General features: G+C 38.7%; 1 protein-coding gene across 14 annotated transcripts in view; it reads right to left on the reverse strand.

Moving 5' to 3' along the window:
- The window catches only part of PBRM1 (polybromo 1), a 66,805-nt gene that overhangs the window by 4,368 nt on the left and 35,361 nt on the right, over positions 1-27,076 (reverse strand). For 6 of the 14 annotated variants that reach the window (XM_074836393.1, XM_074836398.1, XM_074836396.1 and 3 more), the window contains 13 exons: positions 26,314-26,956; positions 25,238-25,449; positions 23,944-24,129; positions 21,090-21,247; positions 19,848-20,114; positions 18,310-18,455; positions 17,832-17,989; positions 16,990-17,173; positions 15,585-15,795; positions 11,332-11,533; positions 7,153-7,311; positions 3,218-3,373; positions 749-819 (listed from right to left, as the gene is read on the reverse strand). In XM_074836393.1, coding sequence (XP_074692494.1) covers positions 749-819; positions 3,218-3,373; positions 7,153-7,311; positions 11,332-11,533; positions 15,585-15,795; positions 16,990-17,173; positions 17,832-17,989; positions 18,310-18,455; positions 19,848-20,114; positions 21,090-21,247; positions 23,944-24,129; positions 25,238-25,449; positions 26,314-26,956 — 2,753 coding nt within the window. Of the gene's footprint in view, positions 1-748; positions 820-2,024; positions 2,228-3,217; positions 3,374-7,152; positions 7,312-11,058; positions 11,258-11,331; positions 11,534-15,584; positions 15,796-16,989; positions 17,174-17,831; positions 17,990-18,309; positions 18,456-19,847; positions 20,115-21,089; positions 21,248-23,943; positions 24,130-25,237; positions 25,450-26,313; positions 26,957-27,076 lie in introns of those variants that run through there. The other 8 variants (XM_074836402.1, XM_074836401.1, XM_074836407.1 and 5 more) reach the window with 5 other exon arrangements.

Raw genomic sequence — 27,076 nt, forward strand, 5'->3', positions numbered from 1 at the left:
CAATTGCAGGCACACAAATAAATCATAGTCACACAGAAGAATTCCCACCATCGTGATTAAGAAGCAGTACTGAGAACTCTTAGCACAGATATCCTGTGGTCTGGAATAACTCAATGTCATGACATACACACTTTACTACTTTCTCACTCAACTTCCAGTTTTCTTCACACCCTCTAACCAAAATCACATTTCTCTTTACGACACAAAAATTTAGTCAATAAACTGGAAGTGTGCTGAACACTTCATCTGTATTAATCACTGGAACATCTGATCATCATGTGTTACCCAAACTCACAAATTCTGAACTGCCGATGAACATCTGCTTCTTCAGTTTGTGAAACATGGGAGCAAACAAAACAGTTTTTACCTACTGAGAGGTACGGCTGAGAAAGCGGACAGCATCATCTCTGCATCACCAAAGCATGCAAACCCTAAATTATCAGCAGCTCAACAGTGTGTTGAAATGACTCCTCTTAGTTCAGTGGAAGGAAAACAAAACAAAACAATCTTGCTTATACTGCAGAAGTTATCCCACTGGGCAGAACCTGATCAGTCTAATAACAATCCAGCCAACAAATACAGACACACACTCTGAGGGTAAGATATTAACTGTTCTAAATACATCGATGTACATTTGATTTATGTTCTCCCTGGGAAAGGCTACGTGAATCCCTACTTGTCTTAACTGAGATGTTCAAAAGCTAATTCAGAGCCTTAGAGCCTCATAAATAATGCAAGAACGACTCACCTGCTGTCCAAAAGGACTTGCTCCAGGCGCTGGGGTCCCTACCATGGGGGACACATTTTGGCCTATAACACCTATATTTCAAAATATAAAATTAGTCTTATTTCAGAGCAGTGACAAATACCTCTTTGGTCTTCTACAGTAAGAATTTATGCTTTGATATCATTGCTCACAGTTATTTTAAGCAAGTGTATAATATTCAAATATCCCCTTCTCCCCCAATAAAAAAACCACTTTAGAAGTTTCTGAATGGAAAACAAAAAAAACCAACATGACAACTACCAAACATTGATATGTGGCCTGTTGAATTAATTTAATTAAAGAAATGCAAAGTGAATAATTTTCGGTTTTCAGGGGTTTTTCACATTACTTAGTGATTGCCAGGCTAAATCTTTTAATTTATAATATGTGCCTTTAGCTTGACAGGATCTTCCTGAAATCCTTTAAGAAAGGAAATGATGGTTTGCTTTAGTAACATTTAACATTTCCTTGTGTTCAGTATTATAAAATACATTCACAGCAGGAAGAAATCCAAGCCATTGCACAAATTCTGTTAGATCTCACTAATATAAAACACAATTAGCATGTTAAGCTTAAATAGCCTTATATATGAGACCAATGAACATTTAAAATAAATTTTTAAAAAATAAAAACTGTTAGTTTTTCTCAAACATATTGAGGCTTTTCCCTATTGCACAGAGTGCAGCAGAAAACACTCCTGTCAACCTTACATACAAAAATTTACAAATCTAAACGAGAGTCATGCAGTTCCTGATATTTTACATACAGATGCTTTGGTCTGAAAAAATGAAAATTACGCGTGCTGCTGCTTTTCTTTCTGTGTATGCCACTTCTCATATTCATTCATTGGAAAAGCTGCAAACTAACTATGCTCTGCCTGAGGGTTTAATTTGCATGCAAATTTCTGTGTCAGTGATCAAAAGATGTGCCACTGCTTTGTGCACTCTAAAGCATATTTCAAATGCATTTTCCATTTGATCTAGGCCCCCATTTTAAACGCATCTGTACTAACAGCAAGTCATAAGTTGGGAAAAACATTGATAATACAAGTTGTGGAATATGGCACGGATTGGTTTTTTTGTACAAACCAGAAGTCTGGAGGAGGGCACCCTTACTTTTCCAGCATCAGAGCATGGCTTCACCCTTAGCCCACCCCACCCGATTTAGCACCACTTCACATGTGGTCCTCCATTGCTAGGCATTATTTTTTCCCTAATCCATATCCTCTCAGTTTTAAACACCATACATATAGCCCACCTCTCCAGCGGGAAAAACTCTTCAAAGAAATGCATTGTCCTGGATTCACCTCCCAACCATTTGTATTGGCTGATGTGTGCTACTTGTCACTGCCTTGGTGAGTCGGAGACAGGCTCACAGACACACAGCCGTTTTCCTACTCCCTCTATGTGACATTATGGTGAATCTTACACACCAGCGAAGATGCAAGCTGCACACCTAATACTGATGGATTTAAAAAAAAAAAACAAGGAAAAATCCGCAAACCAACCCAAAAAAATTTACACACAGATAAAATCTCCTTAACAGAGCTTCTGATAAACACAGTTGCAAGTGGGGTAGGGCCAACAAGAGCACTTTTGTCCACAGCTTGTTTAACTGCTGAACATATGGCATACACATCTTTTAAATAAGCACACGAGTTATCAGAGGTAAGAACTGAAAGAATCAGCAGAAAACAGGATCAGAGGGCAGATCAACATTTTTCCCCATAATGGGGACATGTTAATGGCATTAACACTGGAAAAATGTTTATGTTTTATTCAGCCTCACTTTTCATCAAAAGTATGGCAAAAAAGTGGCAAACATGTAGTAGATACGCTCTCAAAAATCAGTTCAAAGTTTGGCCACAATAGTATACTGAGTTCACCTTATCCCCAAATGTTTCCAGTTACTGTTGTGTCAACAAGGTTTAATCTGAACACTGTGCTCTAGTGGCCAAGGGGTCTTAAATGACCAGGTACATTTAAGTGCAGTCTGACTACTGATAAACATTAACATATTGAAAAAGAGTTCAGTAAGGAATGAGAGCAATAAATTTCATTTAAAATCCCACTTTAAATAAGAAAAGGAGGAGTGGAAGGATGATGTTCAAATGACATAAAGATATGAATAGACTGATTCCAGCTTTTCAGACCTCTTATAAACTCAAGCACAATTGTCAAGTTTTTTGGCTGGAGCAAAACTACTGCTGGAGCAGCATCATGTTCTCCAGTAACCTTTCCCTGTCAGTTTACTGGACATGCCATTCTGTCAACATTTTGCATATACCTCATATATTCAGCAGTGCATTGTGTGTGCTGCAGCTAAACAAACCTGCAATGTTCAGAAACAAAAGCTATGATGAAAATAAGATGCAGATAATTTCTGTAACAACTGGTTAAATGGCAAGTACATGAAAATGAAATACTGAGCGAATGAGGATGACATTCTTACCGGGTGGTGGGATGCCTGGGATGCCTGGCATACCTGGCGGAAGTTGGTGGGGTGGGGGCACCCCTGGGTGAAGTGGCTGCATGCTGCCCATGCTAACAATGCCATCAACTGGGCCCTGCAAAGGTGGCAGCACCGGTGGATAGCCACTTATCATGCCTTGAAGGACACAACAAATTTCAAACATGCATCAATAACATGCAATATGATCTACACAGTAAGACATGCACTATCCACAAAAAAAAAAAAGCACCTTTAGTACAGCAAGACGATACTACGATACTACAATTAGTATCTTGCAAAAATGAACAAAAATTAAAAATAAAGTTATAAATATGAAACACTATACCTCTGATGAATTAGTATTTAGTGTATTTGTATGTTTCTCATGGGGCAATAAATGCTGAATATTCAGATATGTTAACACAAGGAATAAATTCAGCCACAATTAAATGTTACTAACGCAAGCAATTTTAATACAGCTTAAAGCTCTGCCATCTGCATACAGATTACAAACACAACACTAACCATACAAGCTTCATGTACAGCCCTGCTATGTGGGCTAGCTCAGAGACCAAACCCAACTGGAACAAAAACAAAAACCTATACATTTTTCTGCAGTGCTTATGCAAAATACAAAAGCCCTACAACATTCACATACTTAAACCTAATGGCAGTGACAGGTGATTTTTATTAAACCACCTCCAGTATGAACTAAGGAAGTAACTAAAATTTTAAACCTGATAGCACTGGATGTGCTGGGCTGCAGTAATTTACGCTCACAGCACTAGATCAAAGTAAAAGGACTTACAAGGAGCACCTGCAGTCCCTCACAGAATTTCACTGTCAATGTCTTCAAGGTGTCTTTATAGGAAAATCAATGATACGATGAAGACGGTATGGTGCTGCTACTCATAAATTTAGTTTTCTGCATGTGAGGGAAGACAATTTAGAGCTTATTCTGGTTTTGGTTCAAGTTTGTTGCTATCCATGAGGTGAACCTACACAATATTTAACTGCACTATGTTTATTAGGCTCTGTAATGTAACTTGCTTGTCCCTTGACTGTTTTAATTTAAATGGATGCATTGCCAGGTAACCAAGGAAAAGGGTTGGAAAGACAATGAAAAGATGACAGAGGACAGAAGCAGGTCTAGAGAGATGAGGTAAGTTTAGAAATGCAAAACTGCTGGGGCTTCTATAGTCTGTTCCAAGAAAGCACCTACTGAGTCTTTGCCACACTTCCAGTAACTCATAAAAGAAACTTTCAGAAAAGGGATTTCTGGAATAAGACTGGCCAAAAACTCACCCCTGCTTTGACTGAAAACAAAGCTGTCACAAGCTCAGGATCGAAACAGATCAAGCAGCTACAAAATCCAAGCTGAATTTGTCACTTCTTCAGGAAGAGTTACAAAGCTGAGAAACCTAAAATTCCAAAAGCTTGCTTGGAGCAAACAACAAGAAAACAAAAAACCTGGTATCTCTCTCTCAAACCTTCACTTTCCACAGGACATCTAGATTGATACTTATTAAATAGGTCTTCAGTACCCATTTCAAATACCAGGAAGCTCATCTGTACCTCTTTAACATAACTGAAATCCATATTTCTAATGGAAAAAGTAAAAGAAGAAAATCAGCAAAAGCATCCCTAGAATAAAGAGCTTTTACTGTAGCTACTGCCTGGTACTTCCAGTGCATCCCGAGCTGCAATCATATCTTCAATGCATTTACATACACATCTGAAGCTTTAAAACAAAACAAAACACCTCCAACGAAACAAACCCACATTTATCAATCATGAAAGCTCATTTCTACATTTTGAAATAAAATACTCACTGAACAACTGGCTGCATTAATAAAGTTGTCATCCAATCTCCGTGAGAAACCAGTTCGTGTAGCTCATCACAAGGTTGTAAGAGCGGCCACTTTCATACCCCATGTATGAGTTACCACTTTGATTTTAAACTAGTAAACATGGGCAAAATATCTCCAGCTCCCACAGATGTGATTTATGATGTCTTTAAAATTACTTGTTCTCCCATTTTTTACTATAACAATGTAAGATTAAATAAACTTTTGTAATGCCTAAATTTACAAGAAACTAGAGCGCTGAGCGCTAAGAGAAATGCATCTCAGAAGGCATCCAGATTTCTTGGACCCATGAGCCATGAAGAAGTTCTATGAGCTTCTGCGATGGAGAAGTTATCTGAACTAGAGAAAACCAATCAAATGATGGAGAAGGATGTGAAAGAGGTCTCAACAGCGTAAGATACCTCTAAGTTAGACTTGTGGAAACCAAGAGATGAAAGACGGTATTTTTGAAATGAGCCACAAAATTAAAAAGAATTTAAAAAGATCCACTTGATCATCTACTTAAAGGAAGTATTTCACAATGCCAAAGTGAAGAGGCTTGAATGTCTAACTGCTTGAATAAGATGATGGTCTTAAATACAGTTTTGCTTTTGAAGAGGCTGCCGCAGGAAGTTAGCATGTGTAGTTTGCAGTATGCATGTTTTTGGAAAAGTTTTAAGGAAGTTTTAATAGTAAGTCCATCGACACCTACCTCCAAAAAATTGGACAAGTAACTCAATGCCAAAAAACCAAGAACCAAAGCAAGAAACCGCAACCACAAGAGGATGGTATTTCTACATATTCTAGATTGAAATAGGTTACTCACAAAAGAGATCAGCACTGGAGAACTCCTTTTTTCTTTTTCTTAATGTAAGTACAGATGTGTACACACCCACACAAACACACACCAACTGCAAACAGTTCAGAGGAAAATTATCAAGAACAAAGTGAAAAAAACCAAAAGAAAAATGCAACTCAGCGTAAACAAATGCTTTGTAATCTGGAGACCATGAACCAAATAAGGAATGTGCCTTCATTTAAACATCCGTGCAGCCTATTTACTGAAAAGGGATTTAGAGACTGTGATGAAAAACACTTCAGGCTGTCAGCTCTAAATATGGCCACAGCCTATGAGACAGGAAACAAAAAGAAAAATGACAAAAAAATAAATGGAATAATTGGAATGCCTAAGGGAAAGTTAAAAAAACCCCAAAACTCAAAACCACCCCTCTCCAAATACTCATTTTTACCTACTTGGCGCTATTTTGACCTTGACTGAAGTAATCTAATTATTTTAATTAGAAAGGGGAGAAAGAAAACAGCCTATCAGGTCATAACCAATTCACTTTCTCACTGATGTATGGCTGATTCCCATACAAGAATCTCCAGTGGACTACACTGTCTTCAGATCTGATACTGAAAATACTTACTCCGAACATACTCCCTATGAACTCAAGTGCTAACGAGCACAATACCCAGCAACAGGGACCTCGTGGAAGAGTTCTCCAAGCTCACTTCTATTCTGAAAAATCACCTGATAAACCAGCAATGTTGGCATTTCATATTTGTTTCTGCAGTGGCTCTAGATCCTAAATTGCTCTAGTTACTGGTGTCTAATCGACAATTCTGTAAAAGCTTTTGCTTGGATTTAAAATCTGGTTTGGATTCTGTTTGCCTCTCACCTTCCTGACAATTAAAAAAAGTAATAATTTGCTTCCTACTTCACCACTTCCACTGATGCTGCCTGCACTAGAAGACTATTTAGCTCGCTCCCCTCCTGCCATAGCAGGGCTAAACATGAACTCTGCAAAGTAGAGTGAATAAATACGACTGCACACAAACCGAACAGGACTACTGCATAAGGAGGACCCTTTTTCCCTACATTTTCAACAGGCTACTCACTACTGAAGCAAGTAATGTGGGACTACCAGGCTACCACTGCGGTTATGTATATTCATTATGAAGAAAGACTGAAGAGGTTGAGCTTTTTCTTCCGTAAGAACAAAGTGACCCAAGAGAGTGTTCAGAGTTATGAAGGGGGTTGATAAAGTGGATGAGGAAAAAATGGTCATAGCTCCTACGTTTTACCTGCAACGGGTGTCAACTGCTGATTGAGCATTCCCATTGGTGTTGGTGGCGGCACCACCCCCATAAGAGCCCCGACAGGAGTGCCTGCCCGGGGGGAGGAATTCTGCTGCTGTGCTGCTCGCTCTCTCTCCTGCTGCTCAGCAACTTTAGCTGCCCGCTCTGTAAAAGTATTTTAGATTTTCAGTTCTGTTTTGTAACCCAGAATTTCAAAATATTATCTGTTCATTAAAAAGGACTAGTCAAACACTGGCATAGTTTAGTCAAATATAAAGTAGAACAGATGAATCTTTTTATACAGCATATGATTTGATTTCATGTGGCTGCAGCTAAGACTTTTAGAGAACCTTTCATGAAAAATATTCCACAAAGTTTTATCTCTTTCTAAAAAATAAATAAATAAATAATAAAATAAAAATTTAAAAATCAAAGAACAAATTTGATAATAACACCAGTGTTACCAACATGAAGCAGCAGTCCAGCACTAGGCTCAGTCCGCACTAGGAAAACATGGCAAAATGTTCCCTCCTTTGACACCACTGGCCCAGCTAAACCAGCTGCAGCCAAGACCAGCAGCTCTCACTTAGATCCGCTACCAGCTGCTGCAGGAATTTTAAGCACCATGTCTACCAGACGTGCCCTAAAATAAGATGCAAATAGCAGATAATAGTGCCAGCCGGTGGCCCGTTTATTCTTGGGCTCCCCATATATTTTACTACTGATGCAGCTGAAAAATGGTGGCAAAGTTGGGAAGCATTTGCAAAGTTTCCCTAGTGTAGATAGGTCCTTAGTGTTTGGAACATAACAAGCAGCAGTCTGATGAACCAAAAATATTTTTCTCTGCCTCTTTCTGACATTTTCCCCGTTTGGTCCCCTTTGAGCTACTAATTCTTTTTTTTTTTTCCTTCTTTTTTTTTCTGAAGATGTCTAACTCACATTGTGCTGCTCACTGGAGGCCATGTGTGTCCTTTGTACGATGAATGTGGTCATTATCTCAATCAAGTTTCTCACTGTGACTGCAAGAACAAAAGATCTACTGCAGGGGGATCTGACCAGAGGATAATTTTATATTAAGGGAAGGGTAAAAGGTCATGGGAAGAAGAAAGAAAAAAACAAAACCCAAGCAAACAAAAAAGGATATACTGAATGCCCACTCAAGGTGCTTTCGGGGCATGCAAGTTGCTGATTTGTTTACTCTGAACGTTGTATCTGACTGACGCGATGAGGAACAACAAAGAATAAATGAATGCAGCATACATCTCCAGCAAATTTTAATAACAATGAACGCAGGGCTAGAAGTTCTCTTGCAGTTGGTGAAAGATGAAAACTGCCACTAAAACGGCAAACAAGGTCCTCTGTCAAACAAAGGCTAAGAAGAAGTTCATCAAGGAGATTAAGTACATCCTGCCAATGTTATTCATTTTCTCTAGTATATGACTTCGAACGTCTATCATGCTTTTGTCTCCTGTAGAATCTGTTTGTGCAGCTTCTAGTGCTACCTCCATGCACTGAAAGACCAGTTTAATTTCCAAAGTAATTTCCTTCCTTCTTTTCACTTCTGTCATTTCAGGAAGAGATGACGACGCACAGAAACTCCTAAATTTACTACAGGCAACTTATATGTGATTGAGCACAAAATACACAAGACATTTAAAGGTAGATCCTGAAGTAGAAAAATCCTCTTCAGAGCAGAGCAAGCATTTGGGGAAAAGATGAAGCAGCTGTTCTGACTCTCACTTACTTTTGGCCAGCTTAAAAAAAATGGTCAGACAAAAGCAAAAGTTCTGGAGACACTCTGATGAATGAGAAATTACTGTTAAGTGTCAGCTTTATCAGACCTCAGAGTGCTGAGCTTTGAAGAAGGACCTGATGTAGGACAGTACTTGAGTTTTACCTAGCCTCTATGAAAGCCATGACTGCCATGGAACTAACAGATGAAACAACACTGCCAAAAGGGAACCGTAGCAGGTGTCTAAAAGTTCAGCCTTGAGCATTCACCATAATACTCAATACTAAACCCAAATTGTTTAGGCCAGCACTTGAGATCATTCAAACATTTCTAACACATCTCAAGAGACGGGAAAGAGACCTTCCACTTTGAACAGAGCTTTTTGTTAAAACAGGCCTTTACCTCAATCCATGCATTATTTTATTTTATTTTGAGGAGTTTTCACAGTGCAGTTAGCCTTCCAGGCATCTCCAATGCAACCTGTTCTTTGCTCAAATATTGCTAAAAAAACAACTATTACCCTGCACATATACCAAATGAAATTTTCAGTGGGTCAAAATGGATCTAAAATGCAAACTACTTTTCACCAGAACATGGAAAAGCATTTTTTCACTGACATGTCAAACCATGCCCGTTCCCTGCTCCCTGGTGCACATCCACACTAGAGAGCACGTGATTTTTGACTCGTCACAGTGGAAGGAGTTTCTCTCCTTTCACCGGTCATAAGCAAACACAGTTTGGACGCTTTATAACCCCATCCCAACCCCTCAAAAACAAATAAAATTAAGTGTAGTTCTGGGCAGACACCAAGCCAGAGAAACTGCAGCCCAAAAGCTTTGGCAAATTTTAATTGAGAGGATTAAAATGGAAGCATGTAGGCAATCATTAACACAGTGGACAGATACTGTCGCTACCATCACATTACAGCTATGTTTTCCTGCAGAACTGCAAGACGTCAAGCTGCTCTAAGCTAGGAAGCGATGACATCCTACTGCTTAAGAATTAGGCTGTGAGGAGGGATCTGTCAATAAAAAGATACCACATGCATCTAGAAGGGTGTAAAAGGAAACTACAACAGGAAAAAAGTAAGGCCATAATACTTTCACAAAGGAAGAGCATTACCATTTCCCTTCACAGCATTTGCAAAGAAAACTTGCACATAGCTGAGTGGTGCTGTATTACTCTCCAGTACTGCAAAGAGGTACTACTGCAAATTCAGAAAGGACTGAGGCAGCTGAGAGTGGAAAGTGATACCATGCAAACTTCTAGTTTGAAGATCAAAGCTGCTTTTAAGTTATGAGTATGCAGAAAACCTATCAAATCTCATTTTTACAAAAGCAAAGTTATAACTTAATTGGGCAATAACTTTCCAGGGTGTTGAAACTTTCCTATCCAAAGTAGCAATTTCTTCCAATAAAATTGCAACAGTTGCTTAAAAAAAAATGGGTTTTTATATTGGAAGTGTTGACACATCATTAAGTAGAATAATAACTATGGATGTTAAGTCAACATATTTGGCTTCGGTATGGGCCCACTGTTAAGGATCATTGTGTTTTATTTAATCAAATAAAGTTGAAACACAGTCACCAGGAGGAAGGGGGAGAGGGAAAGAGAGATACAAAGAGAGAAAAGGGGGGAGGTGGGGGAGGGAGGAGGGCAGGGAGGGGAGAGAGAGAGAGAGAGAGAGAAGGAAGGAAAGAAGGAAAGAAGGAAAGAAGGAAAGAAGGAAAGAAGGAAAGAAGGAAAGAAGGAAAGAAGGAAAGAAGGAAAGAAGGAAAGAAGGAAAGAAGGAAAGAAGGAAAGAAAGAGAAAGAAAGAAAGAAAGAAAGAAAGGAAGGAAGGTCTAAAGTATCTCATGCCTATGAAATATTCCTAGGCTTACTTCAGGATATGAAATCTCTCAGCAAAATCAGTTACAACAGTTGATTAATATTGAGATTGAACAAGAGGTCAATTTACAGTATCATAACAGATTCTATATCCTTGATTTTATTCTACCAAAGCTTTTTAGGATTCTAAATACTGTTAATCAAAGAACTTTTTCCCGCTCCGCTGTAAGCCTTCTTACCTGCTGCTACAGCTCTGAAGAGCTTCTTGTCCAAAATTACCCTCAGTGCTCCGTTAAGGAAACTTTCACAAACCATTCTTCCAACTGACTTCCAGCTCAGGGGCTTCATGCCCCTTTACTTCTAATTTGTCCCCATTTTCTTGGTCTTTGTTCATTCGGTTATTTGTGGCAAAGACATTTAAATTATCAGTTGTGCGCTACATAACTTAAACATACTCTCTGTTCCTCTTCACTCATTTCTCAGTATGAACTTCTCTTTAAAGTACGTCCAGAACACAAGCATAACTATCTTCTTTTATTAAACCCGTCATCTGAATAACATTAATGAACACATTGAGAAAGAAAAAAAAGCAGAAAAGAGTTTAGCATCTTAGTTTTTATTTACCTTCATATTCTGCTTTCTTTGTTGCTTCCAAGTTTCTCCATTCAGTTCCTACAAGCCTGCTGAGCTCTCCAAAGGAGTAGTCTGGGTGCTGAGCTTTAATCACAGCTCTCATCTCGCTGCTAAATAAGATGTACCCACTCATGTTGATCTTCCTTTTTGATCCCTCCTTCTTGGTGCTGCCCTTAACAGACTTGGGAGTGGACTGTGAGAAAAAGCAGTTATGACCACAAGTGTACAAAAGAGAAGCTTCTCGACATACAAGATTCAAATCTGTAAGAAACAGTATTTTAAAATATTTCCGCATTTCTCCTGAAAATATTTGCATAAGGACCATCCAACCTTACAGCCCCTAAAGAGAGACTGCATCTATTGATGCATGACAGGAGCATATACACAGTTATGAAATGCACACAGGAGAAGGAAAAAAACAAATCACAATGTTCTGATGCTTTTCAACCCTTCCATACATAATGCCACCTTTATAACTGAGTCTTCAAAAAATTCTCAGTAAGATAACACAGAATGCTTACTATTAGCTAAAAATCACTCCAAACTGAACGAGAGGACTAAGGCTGAGTAGCAAATAAGTGAATATTTGGAAGGCCAGAAGAGAATAAGAGTAAATGTGTTATGTCACAGATTTCATCCATTATGCTGTTCAGAAATATTGCCAACACAAGTGGAGTAAAACTGTTTGTTTGTCATTGCACATTTTAGGAAAATACTTCCCCCTTTCCTCCTCGGTCTTTGTAACCCCTACCCTCCCTGGCTCCATCTTCCACTCTTCTCATCCCTAAATGCTGTCTGCTTTGCCTGCCAGACTTTCCTTTCTCTCCAGTGTTAACCTCTCATAACATAAATAGCCATTTCTCCCTGAAAGAACCAAAGCCCAGTTTTGCTATCACTGCTGAGCTGTACAACAGGTTCACATCACATTCTTATGTTGATGAGTAACAAAAACTCTGCTTCTTTGCTTTTTCCACCATGGATGCTCCTGTTGAGAGCTCCTTGATGTTTCCACACATCAAAAAATTTAACCTATTCTGACCATCACTGAGATACCACAGCTGGAAGCCCCCTTTTTAAGGCTCCTTCCACCTATATTTGTCACAGAAGACCATAATACACTCATATTCTGATCAATAAGGACCACAAATGTATTATCATACCTAAACCCTCAAAAGGCCTTTTTCATATCCCAAACATTACAAATTTCTTATATCTTGAAAAGTGTAATTGATTCCAAATACCTGTTGGGGAAAAAATGAAAGAAAAATATATCCAACTGTTTTCTTCCTATGCTGACATTTCGGCCGTGTTCCTAACTCCTTCTACTTGACACTTTCACCCCACAGTTCAACATTCTCTCAGGTAAAAACAAAGTTTCAGCAATACCAAGATGCTTAAAAAGTCTTGCTCATCAATTTAAGCCAGGCAGTGGATAAACTGAGGCATACTTGCATGTTATTCCAAACTTCACTGTATTAATATTTAAATGGCAATCAACCCTTAATGTTTTCATTATGAACCTGAAGACAACACTTCTCTTTTTGGAAGGTAGTCTTCTAGGTTTGTCTGTAAGATGGAGGAAGTGAAGAAAACTCCATGCAGTTTCTGGGGTGAGACACAAGGCACGTACAATTCATCCTGGCTTCTCAGGCAAGCCCACATTGGCAGATGGAGAATTCTCAGTTCAGAAACAGGAAAATGTAATGATACATTTGGCCTTTTATACATCTGCACTTAGATAGCTACAGGTTTATAATCTGGTTTTGCCTTCACAGTGCTTGCAACAGTTTTGGTAACAGTAATCTAACATAAAAGCCTACCCATCAGTCTGGAAGGGCAAACAAGACTTTGAGAAACTGTAAGAATTCTGAATTAGGTTCTTGTATTCTCCATTCTTTTACATCCCCAATACAACCATTTTTAAATGAACAGAATCTTTTCCATTTTAGTCAGATAACTGCATATTCAGTTTTAGATGTGCTAAGAGAAGAAATAAACCAGGACCCCCTTGTATGCCTTTTCTCAGACATACTGACTGCTAAAGCAAAACATGAAGCTGCACATCTTTTTCTTCTTTAGGTTTGACTTGATTCACAGCAAACTGCAGGAGAGCATCATCCACCTATTTGTCAAGCCCCACAATACCACATATTCATTTGTCTTGACTCTTTTTATCCTTAGGTGTAGTAAGAGCTTCTTTGTTATCAGGAGAAAAAAAATGTTTAGAAGTTCTGGGGTTTAACAGTTGTTAAAACTCTGTATGTTTAAGAGAACATGAAGCAAATACATGCCTTTGATCCAGGAGCTCTGTTCAAAAAGACACTTTTCACTTGGGACATAGACAGAACATATTATCTGAAGAAGAAAGTTTATTTCTGTGTTATATGTAGTTATCTTTCCACCAGAGTTAAATTGTGCTCTGAATGCCAGCTCAGACACAGCATGTCTTTTCTTTCCAACTCAGCGGTGTCAGGAACCTTCCAGGGCACTTATGTATCATCCTTCACTTCTTAGTACCCATCGCTACTGATCCTTTTCAGTTTTCCTTATTTGTTTGGGTTTTGGTTGGGTTTTTTTGTTGTGTTTTTTTTTAATTTTACTTCAAGTTCTAGACTTCAGAGTTCACATCTGTCTAAAGGTATATATATACATGTATGTTGGATATATCCATTGAGCCCAACTTCTCACCAGTTATCCTGAAAGCTCTGCAAGACTGTCCCGTTACGAACAGTTTAAAAAAATAAAATAATGCAATATCAATCTGGCTTTTTAAAGAGATATTATATATTAGTATTTAAATAAAACTTCTCAAGGGAATCTGAGCAAAACACAGCTATATAGAAAGACAGAAAGCAAAGGAGATCAAGACAGTGAATGATGCAGAAGTCAGTTTGCGGGCATCTTTAATGTCCAATGATCCTTATTTAAATTGCTTTCAGCACTCCCATGCTTAACAATGGTAATGGTTTGATTTATAAAAAGTTACCTTCCCCTTCCTAAAGTGTTACATTAGTTGGTTAATGCTGGAAACATGCTTTGTATTTGTAATACTCTGCAAGAGTTTTCACGCTACTTATGAAATTCAGCACGTTAAAACAAGAGCAGTGAGACAACCTTGCACAGGAAAGTCCTTTTGGTGGTCTGCCTGCATGGCAAAAATCACAATCAAACCAAGCTAAAGCCTTCAATTTCATCAACTCTTTTTCATGACATCCAAAGGCAGTTATTTCTATCCAGCGGTCACATCCTTTCTTCAACTACCAATAAGATTGTCACTTCACAGTCAATGTAATGTGGCAGAAATCCATATTGCTGGTTACAAAAGTGTCTGAAACTCTCTCCTGTTCCCATCTGGTCACTGCCATTGCCTCTTTAATGCCGGCATTAGCTTGGATGTGGCAATGTGATGAGACAGATAAAAGGGTTTAATCCAGTTGCAAACAAGCTTTTTTCGTTAGGTTAACTTCCTGTTAAAGCAGTTCCTCACCCTGCTTCAATACTCAGCTACATAAAAATACCAGGGCTTATGTAAGAAACACAGCAAGAGAGGAAAGGGGATCAAAAGTCCTCCATTTAAGCAGCAGCAACGACTCATTCTGCATTCAAGCAGCATATAACCACACATGATTCCTCTTTTACTTCCTACCCATTTATCAGCAAATTAATACTAAAGCTTCTAGGATATCCAGTTCTTCTAACTTTTTTAACAAGTTCTTATTTCCAAGTAAGAATGGTAATGCAATACTAAAAAAGTGATTTTTTTTTTGTTTGTTTGAGGATGATGCTCAGCATTTTCTAAAAATGTAGCAAAACCGGAACACCCAAAATGCTAGTTTTTTTCAAAATTTAAGCAAAATCTTAAAAATGGGCATTAGGTAAATTGAGAATTACAATTAGACCCTTACATCCCAACCTTATATAAGAACCTGATATTTCTGAACAAGTGTCACTGAAATCCTACTAATTAAAAATAACATTAATATATCATACAAAAATGTACCCTAGATTTTCCTCAATTGAATGATTTCCTTGACAAATATTTTCATGGACTTACATATTATCACCTGGGTATCACATTAGTTATGACAGAATGGTTCCGTGTAATTTATTCCATAGATTCATAAACTGAAGTATAAAACTCCTCTGTGTATATGATAAAATGCTACAGTTTCTTTTATTTATTTGGGTTGGGGAAAAAAATGCAGAATGTCAAGATGTAAAGGTTTCTCAAGGAAGACCCTTACCTGTGGTGGAGTATAAGGCATTATATCCAATTCACTAGCTAACGGGGTCTGAAGCTGAGGCATAGAAGGTGTTTCAGTCATATCGCCTTCCTCTTCTCCCATCTCTTCCATGTCCTCATCACCTCCTTCCAACTCAGCAAATTTTGCTTCTAGCTGCTGAATCTTCTTTTCCAGTAGTGGAGATGGTTCCTTCTGAGGAACTATGGGTTTTCTGAAAGGTGGAGGAGGAAGACAAAAAGCAGATGAGAATACACTCATACTTCACAGGAGATAGCACATATTTTTGAAGAGTAAACCAACTTTTCTTCCTTTATCATGGAATAACATGGAAATAATGGTTACTCAGGATGTGCCCGTGCTTCCTTTCAGAACACTGAGCAGAAATCATTCAGTGTTTATGGCCAGTGTTTCATTTCAGTCACTTGTTTGAAGGATTTATATACTTTTTTTAAATGAGTTAGGGATTTCAATGCAGCAAATACTTCATTTCTGCAATAGAAGGCAGTTAACACCACACCTTCCTTATATTTTACATTTTACTTAAGTTAGAACTTAGTATTTTGACTAATATCAATGTTCACCAACTGGAAAGCTATTTGTTATTCATAATGAGGATTTATGTATTTTGACAACATCCAAGAGAATTTACCAATCTAATAACTTAACGACTTTTTCTAAAGTAGAAGAAGAAGAAAACATCCACTGGTATTAAGACTGTGGAAAGACTCATGTTATCTGGACTTCCTCCCAAAAGTGTGATTAGTCAAAATTCAGCTTCTGCTACAACTATGACTTTTAAGTATGTACTGGGTGTGGCTGGGATGGAGTTCATTTTCTGCATAGCAGCAGTAGTCCATACGGTGCTGTGTTTTGGATTTGTGACCTCAACAGCGTTGATAACATATCCAATGCAGTGTTGGCACATCATCACGGCTTTTTCTTTTTCCCTCTCTGCACCCCAGCAGGCAGGCTGGGGGTGTGCAATAAGTTGGGAGGGGAGACAACGAGGACAGCTAAGCCATACAACATTGTGCCCAGCAAGAGAAGCTAGGGGAAAGGAGGAGGAAGGGGGACATTCAGGGTTATGGTGTTTTTCTTTCCAAGTAACCATTATGCATGCTGAGGCCCTGCTTTCCAAGAAATGGCTAAACATCTGCCTGCCAATGGAAAGTGGTGAATTAATTCCTTATTTTGCTTTGTTTGCACATGCAGCTTTGCTTCACATATTAAACTGTCTTTATCTTGACCCAGGAGTTGTTCTTCCTTTTGCCCTTCTGATTGGCTCCCCCATCCCGCTGCGGGGAAGTGAGCAAGTGGCTGGGTGGGGGCTTAGCTGCCAACCAGTCAGTCCACCACAATACAGAGGAGTGGCCAGATGACCCCCTCATTCCCAACACATTTTTACCTAAAATAGTATATTTCATCATCTACAACTTTTGCAGAGAGTGAAAACCTCTTCAGCCCCTTAAATTTCTTCATTTGCTTGTCGCTTTCATTGTAGCGGCTCTCACAAAGGAAAACATCATTTTCAGAGATTTCTGTTGGTCTGCAGGAGAGGAAGTCTTTGAACGATAGAACCACACACTTTCCTGCAGAAATGAAAGAGCTGAGTAAGAAGGCAGCCACACTTGCAGACATTTTACAAAAAGCACGGAAACTCAAGTTTTTGCCATCTTGTAAGTCTGAAAGATTCCTGGTATTTGACGCAACCATGGAAAGTACACCAATTGATATCCCTCTTAAATAATGCCACTGAGGAGAAACCTACACAAACTTAATGCAGCTTTTGGATTTTTTTAAAGAACAAGAAAACCTACAAAATAACAAAACCCCAGGATCACTAGTCAGTTAACTATATCTAGCACAGCATCGTAACTACAAAACAAAGTACACAGTCATCATCTTATGCAACAAATCAAATTTCAACCTCCATCTGGACTGACTTTCTAGGTAACACATACTGGAATAATTACATCAATAAGTGAGAATAATGGACTTTTCTGTTCTCTGGCTGCAGACAATGTTCACATGTAATTCCCTTACTGTAAGAAAGCTTCCTTATAAGGAAAATTCTCACTACAGGTCCCAAAGACAGGAATGCATATTAGAAATAGACTGAATAATCTCTCCTCCTGCATGCAATATGAAAAAAACATACTTGGAATGAAGCCTACACATAGCTATAAATCACTTCAGACTGTATAGGAAAAGAAAGAGTCCATTGGATTTAAAGTTGTTAATAATCACCCAAAATGCAAGTCATCGGACAGGTCTCCTCCAAGTTACTTAAAAACACTTCCTTCTTGTAGAACATTTTAGTTGGCTCATGTTCAGTTTCTTCAGGATGTATAAAGATTGGACCAAAGAAATATGCAGCTCCATCTCGCACCCACATCTTTTCAATTCTGGAAATAAAACCAAACCACTGACATAAAAGAAAGGCCATCCCTCCTAAATGAGACAGCTGGATGCACTAGGTTGTTCAGGGAAACTGTCGGTAAAAAACGAGTACAGAAGAACAGCATATTCCAACTGTAAAACTGTATCACCTTTTTTTAGGCAGCTAAACTTCTACCTCAATCTATTAAGAGCTTGTGACATTAACATTTAGCTTCATTCACAAGATTTTTTTTTCCCATTTTCTTTGATACTTTTTGCAACAAGTCCGTCTTTTGTCCGAATTATTTTTATAGACACAAACTGCAAATAAAGAAGTTGCACCTACCTTCCTACTCGAGGTCGCACTAACCCATGTGATTTTATGAAGACACAGTCCCCAACCTTAAGCCACATATCATTGTAGCAAAGCTGTTCAAAGTAATGGCAACCAGGTTCTCCATTGGACATTTCTACCGGAACATCTTCTTTGTCCTGCAGGAGAATATGCATTTAGAAAATTGTGGAAGAAGGAAAACCAAGCACACAAATAAAAAGATGCCAGGTGCAAATAAAAGACTTGGCTCCATCTTTACATTACCAGTAATAGCTAAACACTAAATAGAGCTGCACGTGCAAAAGTGAGGGGCCTTGAAATTTAAAAATGAAATAGCAAGGCCAAAGATACCCTCCATGTATGTCACAAGCTTTCCTATTTCACAAAGCTGTAATTGTGCCAGAACAGTATTTTACAGGTCCCTTTTTTGTTCTACTGCTTCTAAGTTAACAGGCCAAGCCAAGCCTTGTCAGCTTATTTTGATGGTTTGCTTTAAAGCACAATAACATGCTTAAGAGGCAAGAATTGAGCATACAGCCAAGTTAACATACTTAGAAATTTAATGCCTCAGCTCTCATATACAATAATAAGAACACTCCATGTACTGATTGCAAATTCATACCATTTGCCCTATTTAATTTCTTACTTTTTAGTCAAAACTCACATTGTGCCTCATTTGACTTTTTAGCCTAGGATTTCAGAAAGCCAATGAAAACACAGGTTATCTCCCCAGAATAGGGAAGGAAAAGACGCTACAAGTTTTCATTCTCTCAGTAGAAATAATTCCTTCTTTTGTCATGATGTGAATAAATACAATAATATATACTAAGTGTCTGATTAAAGTTGACAATGACTATGCTGGGTATTCTGTTCTGAGGTCCTGTTAAAGAACTCAATGAAAAGTGGATTTATCTTATGACTCTACATTTCTTTTTTATGGCTCTGAATTTATTTTAGATAAATTTAATTCAATTTAATGGAATTTAATACATTTATTTATTTCTTTTATGACTCTAAATACAATAAAGCATTTTACTAGTATGTTGGGCATAAATATTCTCAAGCATTTTGACAATAAACCACTCAGTTATCAATCATAAAAAGGTCACAAACAACAGAATATTACGTATTGCTTACTGCTGCATAGCTACTGACTATTTTACTGAAATACTACATAACAGAGCATTTCAGTATTGCCATGAACTAAAATTAGACTTCTAGTTCTACTGATTCTTTAGGCTTAAGATAAGCTTTAGGGTAAAAATGTAATTTTCTTTTACCAAGTGGTAAAAAAAACCACACCACCTCTTCACATGATCACAAGAAAGCATTTGTAGAATCTAGCAAATATGGACAGTTTATTTTCTGTTTAGACTATTTATACTTTGTTTATATTTATTTACAAATGTGTATAACAATTTATAACAGAAACATTATTTATTTAGATTTTATTGTGTCTAGATGCTGTGAAACAGATGTCATGAGGACTCATATTTTGTAATTCTTTATCTGTCAAGCATAATCGATGTTCCATTTGCCATCTCACATACCTTTTCAAGATGAAGGATACTTTCTCCCACCTTACTGTCCTCCAATGTTTCAGCATGTTTCTCCTCATCTACTTTGTCTGTATTAGCAAACACAGAAGCAACACGGACTACAGGCAGGGGCACATCTCGTGGGACAAATCTTACAGAGCTTACAGGCATAGTCCACAGTTTAATCTTTTTAAAAGATTTTGTCTTTGCAGAATAACGTGACTCGCAGACATAGACATCCTCATCTCTGAAGCTCTCAGGACACAATTTAAAATATTCCTGCAGATTGAAGAAAAAATATGAAATATTTCAGCAACACACACATACCCCACAGACACACAGTGAACTCCCTCTCATGCTTCCTGCTTTTCTTCTACGTTTCTATCAGAAACAGTTTTAAACTAATAAAGCCTTTCTGCTGAGTTCTTTTCTTCCAGTTTGGCAACCAAGCTATATTTAAAATTAAAAGCAAACAAGCAGAAATCCCACCCTTAGAGAAGAAGCTAAATTCAGTGCAGGTTATCATGTGAGAAAAGTTAGGTTTTATTTGTTTACAAAAACAGTATATTAACAAGTAAAGATCGGCAGCCTAAACCCACCTTTACAAGATTTCTGAGCTTTGACTTGGAAAGAGGACAGGAAAGAGGACAGTTTGGTGTGGGGCAGGGGGAAGTAAGCTCCATGCTCATTGATATGGGACTATGATACCCATTCACATACTCAGCAGCTGTAGCACTTTGTTCCATACAAACACACTACCTTCAAAAAAGGTCGAGATAGGTACGTTGCAAACAAGCCAAAAATCCTCAGCACAAGGATGATGTGGAATCATAAATAAGCCAGAAATCCTCAGCACAAGGATGATGTAGAATCAAACCTGAGACAGAGCTAAAAGACTTCATCCTTTTACCAAGCCATTCAAGCCTCCCTCTCTATCAAACCTAAACCTACATGCTTTTATGGGACCTTTAAGAATTTACTTGCAATTTCTCTACTACATGCTCTGAAAAATCAGTTAATTAATTATCAAATAAGCATATGATTCTACAAACCAACCAGCACCAGGAAACACCATCACTTGGGTGAACTATGTATCTCATGAAGCAAATGAAGAATACAAACAGTACACTGGAGCAAGTCCTATTTTATTTAAGTATTAGTAGAACATCTCTATGTTACAATGTCTACAGCTCTTCAAGAAAATAGCAGAGAACATATTATTTGCTTAACAAATTAGTCTGAACAGTCTCTCACCTTGACAAACATGACCACACATTTGCCTAAAATTTTGCTAACAGGAACTTTATTGTAATAGTCACTTTTAAAAACTTCTTTCTCCAAGAATTTTCGTGTTGCAAGATGAAATGTTTCATTTGGTCGATAAAACCAACAGCCATAGAGCCATTTCTCTCCTTTAAAAAAAGAGAAGGGAGAAAGAAAGAGGAAAAAATGTAAAATGATGTATTCTCTAGTGCATGACCAAGAAAAAACAACTGTAGATTGACTGACTAACCAAACAGTCATATAGTCATTTATCCTGAGAGTAAATTGTTTTAAAACAGGAAAAGATTCCTTAACAATTTCATGTAAGGAAAACCAGGTTGCATAAAAAGCCTGCCAATTTTTTCTTCCCCAGTAAAACCTGACTCAGAAAAATAAAGGAAGAATCAGTTCTTATTTATAAATCTTGACTTTCAGGCCTTGAAATGGCTTCAAAGTCCACACAACAATCACCTGATTATTTGAAGAACCTTGGGTAACTGGTTTCAAGTTTTTTAGGAACTCTTTCTTCCATGTTACACTGTGAGAAATTCAAATTGTTAATAATGATTTGTAAAGAAGCTACAAATATATACTATTTTTCTAAATCTAAGAAAATCTGTAACCTGTAGACTGAACCAGAATACAAAGTGCTATTCACTTTCTCCATCATAAACAAACATAAGAAAGGTCCAACTGGCCAGTGGTCCATCTACCCCAATATACTGCATCCAACTGAGCGAGCAGGACAGGCTATTAGGAGAACGCATTTGATCTTGGCCACTCTCCATAACTCATTCCACTCCTTCTACAGTCATTGCACTAGGGGTGTTAGAGAGCTATTCTCTTTATTGGGCTATTATTTGCTGGTTATTCCCTTTATTATTTCATTTAGATCTGTTGTACATAGACTTGTCTCACACGTTTTTGAACCTGCTGATTATAATCCACAAGCTCCTGGAGACTCACTACCCACTGCATTAAAAAGCCAAACACTTTCATGTGTTTTAATCTGATTTGTTAGTGTCAGCGAGTGCCCTCTAACTCTAGTACTGCTGGATTTGTTGAACAGTATTTCTGCATTCACCTTATCTACTCACTTCATGATTCTGCAAACCTTAATTATATCCTGCCTTACATTTCTCCTCTCCAAATTGAAGAGTCACAGTCTTTTTTATCTGTCCTTGTAACACATCATTCCATGCCTTTAGAAAAAAGTACAACCAAAATGGTTAACTCCACTATAACCCACTGCAGTTCTCAGCAACTGTGGTGAATGGAGTTATATCCAGTTGGCGCCCGGTTACAAGTGGTGTCCCCCAGGGCTCGGTTTTGGGGCCACTCCTGTTTAACATCTTTACTGATGATCTAGACGAGGGGATCGAGTGCACCCTCAGTAAGTTTGCAGATGACACCAAGTTGGGTGGGAGTGTTAATCTGCTCGAGGGTAGGGAGGCTCTGCAGAGAGACCTGGACAGGCTGGAGCGATGGGCTGAGGCCAACTGGAGGAGTTTCAATAAGGCCAAATGCCAGGTGCTGCACTTGGGCCACAACAACCCCCAGCAGCGCTACAGGCTGGGGAGGAGTGGCTGGAGAGCTGCCAGTCAGAGAGGGACCTGGGGGTGTTGACTGACAGCCGGCTGAACATGAGCCAGCAGTGTGCCCAGGTGGCCAAGAAGGCCAATGGTATCCTGGCTTGTATCAAAAATAGCGTGGCCAGCAGGGACAGGGAAGCGATCTTGCCCCTGTACTCGGCACTGGTGAGGCCGCACCTTGATTACTGTGTTCAGTTTTGGGCCCCTCACTACAAAAAGGACATTGAATGACTCAAGCGTGTCCAGAGAAGGGCAACGAAGCTGGTGAAGGGTCTGGAGCACATGTTGTACGAGGAGCGGCTGAGGGAACTGGGGTTGTTTAGTCTGGAGAAGAGGAGGCTGAGGGGAGACCTCATCACCCTCTACAACTACCTGAAAGGAGGGTGCAGAGAGCTGGGGATGAGCCTCTTTAACCAAGTAATAAGTGATAGGACAAGAGGTAACGGCCTCAAGTTGTGCCAGGGAAGGTTTAGACTAGATATTAGGAAGTATTTCTTTACAGAACGGGTAGTCAGGCATTGGAATGGGCTGTCCAGGGAGGTGGTGGAGTCCCCATCCCTGGAGGTGTTTAAGAGTAGAGTCGACATAGCACTTAGGGATCTGGTGTAGTTGGGAACTGTCAGTGCTAGGTTAACGGTTGGACTAGATGATCTTCAAGGTCCTTTCCAACCTAGATGATTCTGTGATTCTGTAGTTTCCAGGATTGCTGAGTGCACCATGCTTCTCTCATACTCCTATCTCTACTCTTCCTTATACTTAAGAGAAGTACCTCCTGCAAACAGAAGGTATCACTGATGAGAAAAAACAAAATAGTACTGTCATGGTTTGATTTGGTCTAGGAAATGCAAGATTCAGCTCAATTCTGAAATTTAATAAAGGCAAGCTCTGAAACTGAGCTGTGTTGTGGAACATTTCCAGTTAAACATGCCCACCTTTGGTTCAGATTTCTCAGCACAGAAAAAACCCATGTGTTGTTCTGTGCCTAAATTAGAAGAAGCCCATCCCACTTATTCTCTGGGATGCTTATGATTTGAGAATAGGAAGAGATGAACAACAAAAAAGAGTGTGCTGATCCAAGAACTTTGTATTTGTAATATTGTTTGTAATAAGGCAACTCAGAAACAAGCAAAATATTCACCAGTCCACACATACTTCTGCAAATAACATCTACACAGAAAAAGCTCAAATTGGAAGTTTTAAATAGCGATAAGAAGTTTCACCATATTGTTTTCCTATAGCAAAGACATCCTTACCAGCTGAATCTTCCCACAGCCGCTCAATACAGACTATGTGAGGTTGCAAGTTGGCTTCAGCAGGCTCCACATACACATAATCTCCTACATGGTACATGCTGTTCTTGAAGCTGCAATCCTGGCTGTAGGTCCGATGCAAGCTTGACAGCCCAGCTGATCCAGAAGAATCTTCACTCTTTTCTGCTTCTTATTTCAAGAGGGGAAAAATCGATGTTAGTAATGCTACATTTCCACATTAGCCAAGATTACTGATACGAATGCTGAGTTCAAAGTGCCACGTGATACCTGATGCGTCCCTCTGACACTGACTTACAGCCTGAAGGAAGGGTTTCAGCGTATTTTGTGCTGCCAGCCTTTCTGCTACTGCTGCTGCTGAAGGTTGGGTTTCCCTTCTTCAGCCGATTTTTACTGAGCCCTCCCAGTGAGTGAGGAGGAACTCAATGATAGCACTGAGCTCAGATGCCTTCAGAAAGGCATGTTTTGCTTTCTTTGGGGTTTTTCGCTCTCAGAGGAAGACAGAAAAAGGGCATCACAGCTGTTGTCCCCTTATAATACTGAGCCTGGTTGCAGCAACCAGACTTTACTGCTGCTGACATAAGTGCTATGTGGGAAGATGAACCATGTTAGAATTCAAGAACAAAGAGCTAACAGCTCTGCTCCCATCCATGGAAAGGAGCAATTAGAGACATTTATTCGTAGCCCTAGACATGCTCCACAACGATTATAAGGACAGTAACAGCCCGGAACTGTGAAACACAATGGACCATTACAGTAGATTTCTTGCCCATTCCTCTTCATGCTCACAGTAGGCAAGTAAGAAATGCAAAAGGCTTACTTAAATATAATTTCTTTAACAGTGTTAAAAGCATGATCGTAGACAACACCATCAGCACATGAAGAAACCAGTATTTGTTAAAAAGGAAATGACTAAAAGGTCAGTTGGAACAGTCATGGCTAAGTTTATTATCAGCAGAAAGCTACAGTAAAAAACTATTGTTTTCTTTTATAATATCCTTGAAATAAGACTACTGGTACCCCTGTGTGTTCTGTTTAAAGAGTTTACATAAGGTTAGTATCTACCTACAGCTCTTTCTTAAAAGCCATCTGGCCTGGCTGGTAAGGATCAAAATAAAATAAATCTCTCATAACTTTAAAATACAAGACCCTTAGTGGACAACCAGACTATTAAGGTCCCTTCAGTAGGCAAAGCTGCAGCAACAGCAGAGCATGCTTCATATGTATATATATATTTTTCAATTAACACATTTAAAATTAATGAAAAGAAAGTAGCTACCTCTCTTCTCCTCCTCTCTTTTGAGCTTATCCTCCTCTATTTCTTTGGGCAGCTTTTCCTTCTTTTCCTTTTCTACATCGTTGTGAAGATGCTTGGTGGTATAGCTGAGAGCAGGTGACAGAAGAATCTCTCCGTTCTTACAAAGTTCATCTCGAATTTTAATGAAGAACTGTTGAAGTTCGACCGCATCCTCGTAAATCTCCGAATCAGTCCTGTACAAAAATACATACAACAGGGTAGAAACATAGTTTGTGCAGAGTCAAACAGGATCCTAAACACATACCCATCAATCACCACTTAGTGATAAAACTAAAGCTTCACTCTACCAATAGATTTCTGTGCTTACTCATAATAAGCAGCAGCAGACACTGGCAAGTTATGCTCCACCTGCTACTCTGCTACCAGTTTCTACTATAGTTTCCCCAAAACCAGTATTTCTGTATACACCAGTCCTGAAACACCAGAAAAATGAAAGGTAACTAGCTGCGACTAGACCTCTGCAATCTGTTAACTTCCAAAAACTTAAGCAGTAACAGTATTATTAAGAAAACTGACTTATTTGAATTACCCATACTCCTGTTAGTAGATGTTTTAATGCTAGTTTTTACCTCCTCTCCTTCAGAGTCAAGATTTCAACTGCATATCCCAAAGTACCCTACCTAGTTCAAGTAAAGCACTGCAAGAAGTTGCAAGTGTTCATAGTTTTTGCACAGTATTACCATAACTCATACAACTGTGATGGCTTCAAAAGAGTGCTTCACTAGTCAAGCCGTTAGTGAACAGCTCCTCCTCTTCATTTTTTCAATTTGAAAGTTAGAACAAACCTGGTTTTCACGAGGTGTGCCTTTGCAAGATTAACGTAAAAATCATCTCAGGCAGAAACCTAAATTTTCCTTGGTTTTAAATGAAAGGACACATTCCACTGAAGACCTCATAGAGCTTTTGAGATTTAGTTTCCTAAACACCCATATCAAGGAAAACAAACACCTTAAAAAAACTTCAGCCTTTGTCTAACGTTAACATGCTAAACCCATGTGATAAGAGAAAGAATACCTGAAAAATAAGGCTTCGCTCACCTGTTCATTCTCCTTGCCCTCTCCAGTACCTCAAACATATTCTCCTGGAACAAGTCCAATCTTCTATATCTATTATTTTCAACATTTTTTCGGATAATATCAAAAGTTAGAGGAGGTTTATTTGGGAAGTTGGGATCAACAGCAGGAATCTCAGCTAAGGAGTCACTGTAGCATCTGCCCTCATCATCCTGGTGGCTCATAACAGATACAAAAAGGTTATGGATAAGTTCCTGAATTAGCAGAGTGACATTGGGTACATGTGAATCCTCATCTCCTTCTATTTCTCGCCGAGTTTCAAGCAAAACTTTATGCAGGACCAGGGCATCTTTATAAATCAAAGATTCTGGCTCGTTATATGTGCAAGCGTTATTGAACATCATTACAAAGTCCTCTACCATGGAATCAATATCCTGGTATTTATTTGCCATCATATGACTTCTGATCTTTTCCATGTCAACAGGCTTTTTAATGGTTACATAATAGTCAGGAAGTTCAGACCGAGATGGCAGCCTCAAGAAGATGGCGCTCAGTCGCCTGCCTCGTTTATCTGTGTAATTCTTAACTGCTTCATACACCTCATTCAATTTCTGTTGCATTGGAGTCATGTATTTCGACTTTTTAGGAGAAATGCCACTTTTTCTACCTAAGCAGACAAAAAGAAAAAAAAAAAGAAAAAAATCTTTACAAAACCAGAGCTTGCACACTTCCTTGACCATCTCCCTTCCACTTGAGAATTGCTTACAGAAGAACCACTTTATGGTAC

This window comes from Strix aluco, chromosome 11 (assembly GCF_031877795.1).
Source record: "Strix aluco isolate bStrAlu1 chromosome 11, bStrAlu1.hap1, whole genome shotgun sequence".
Taxonomy (NCBI): Eukaryota; Metazoa; Chordata; class Aves; order Strigiformes; family Strigidae; genus Strix; species Strix aluco.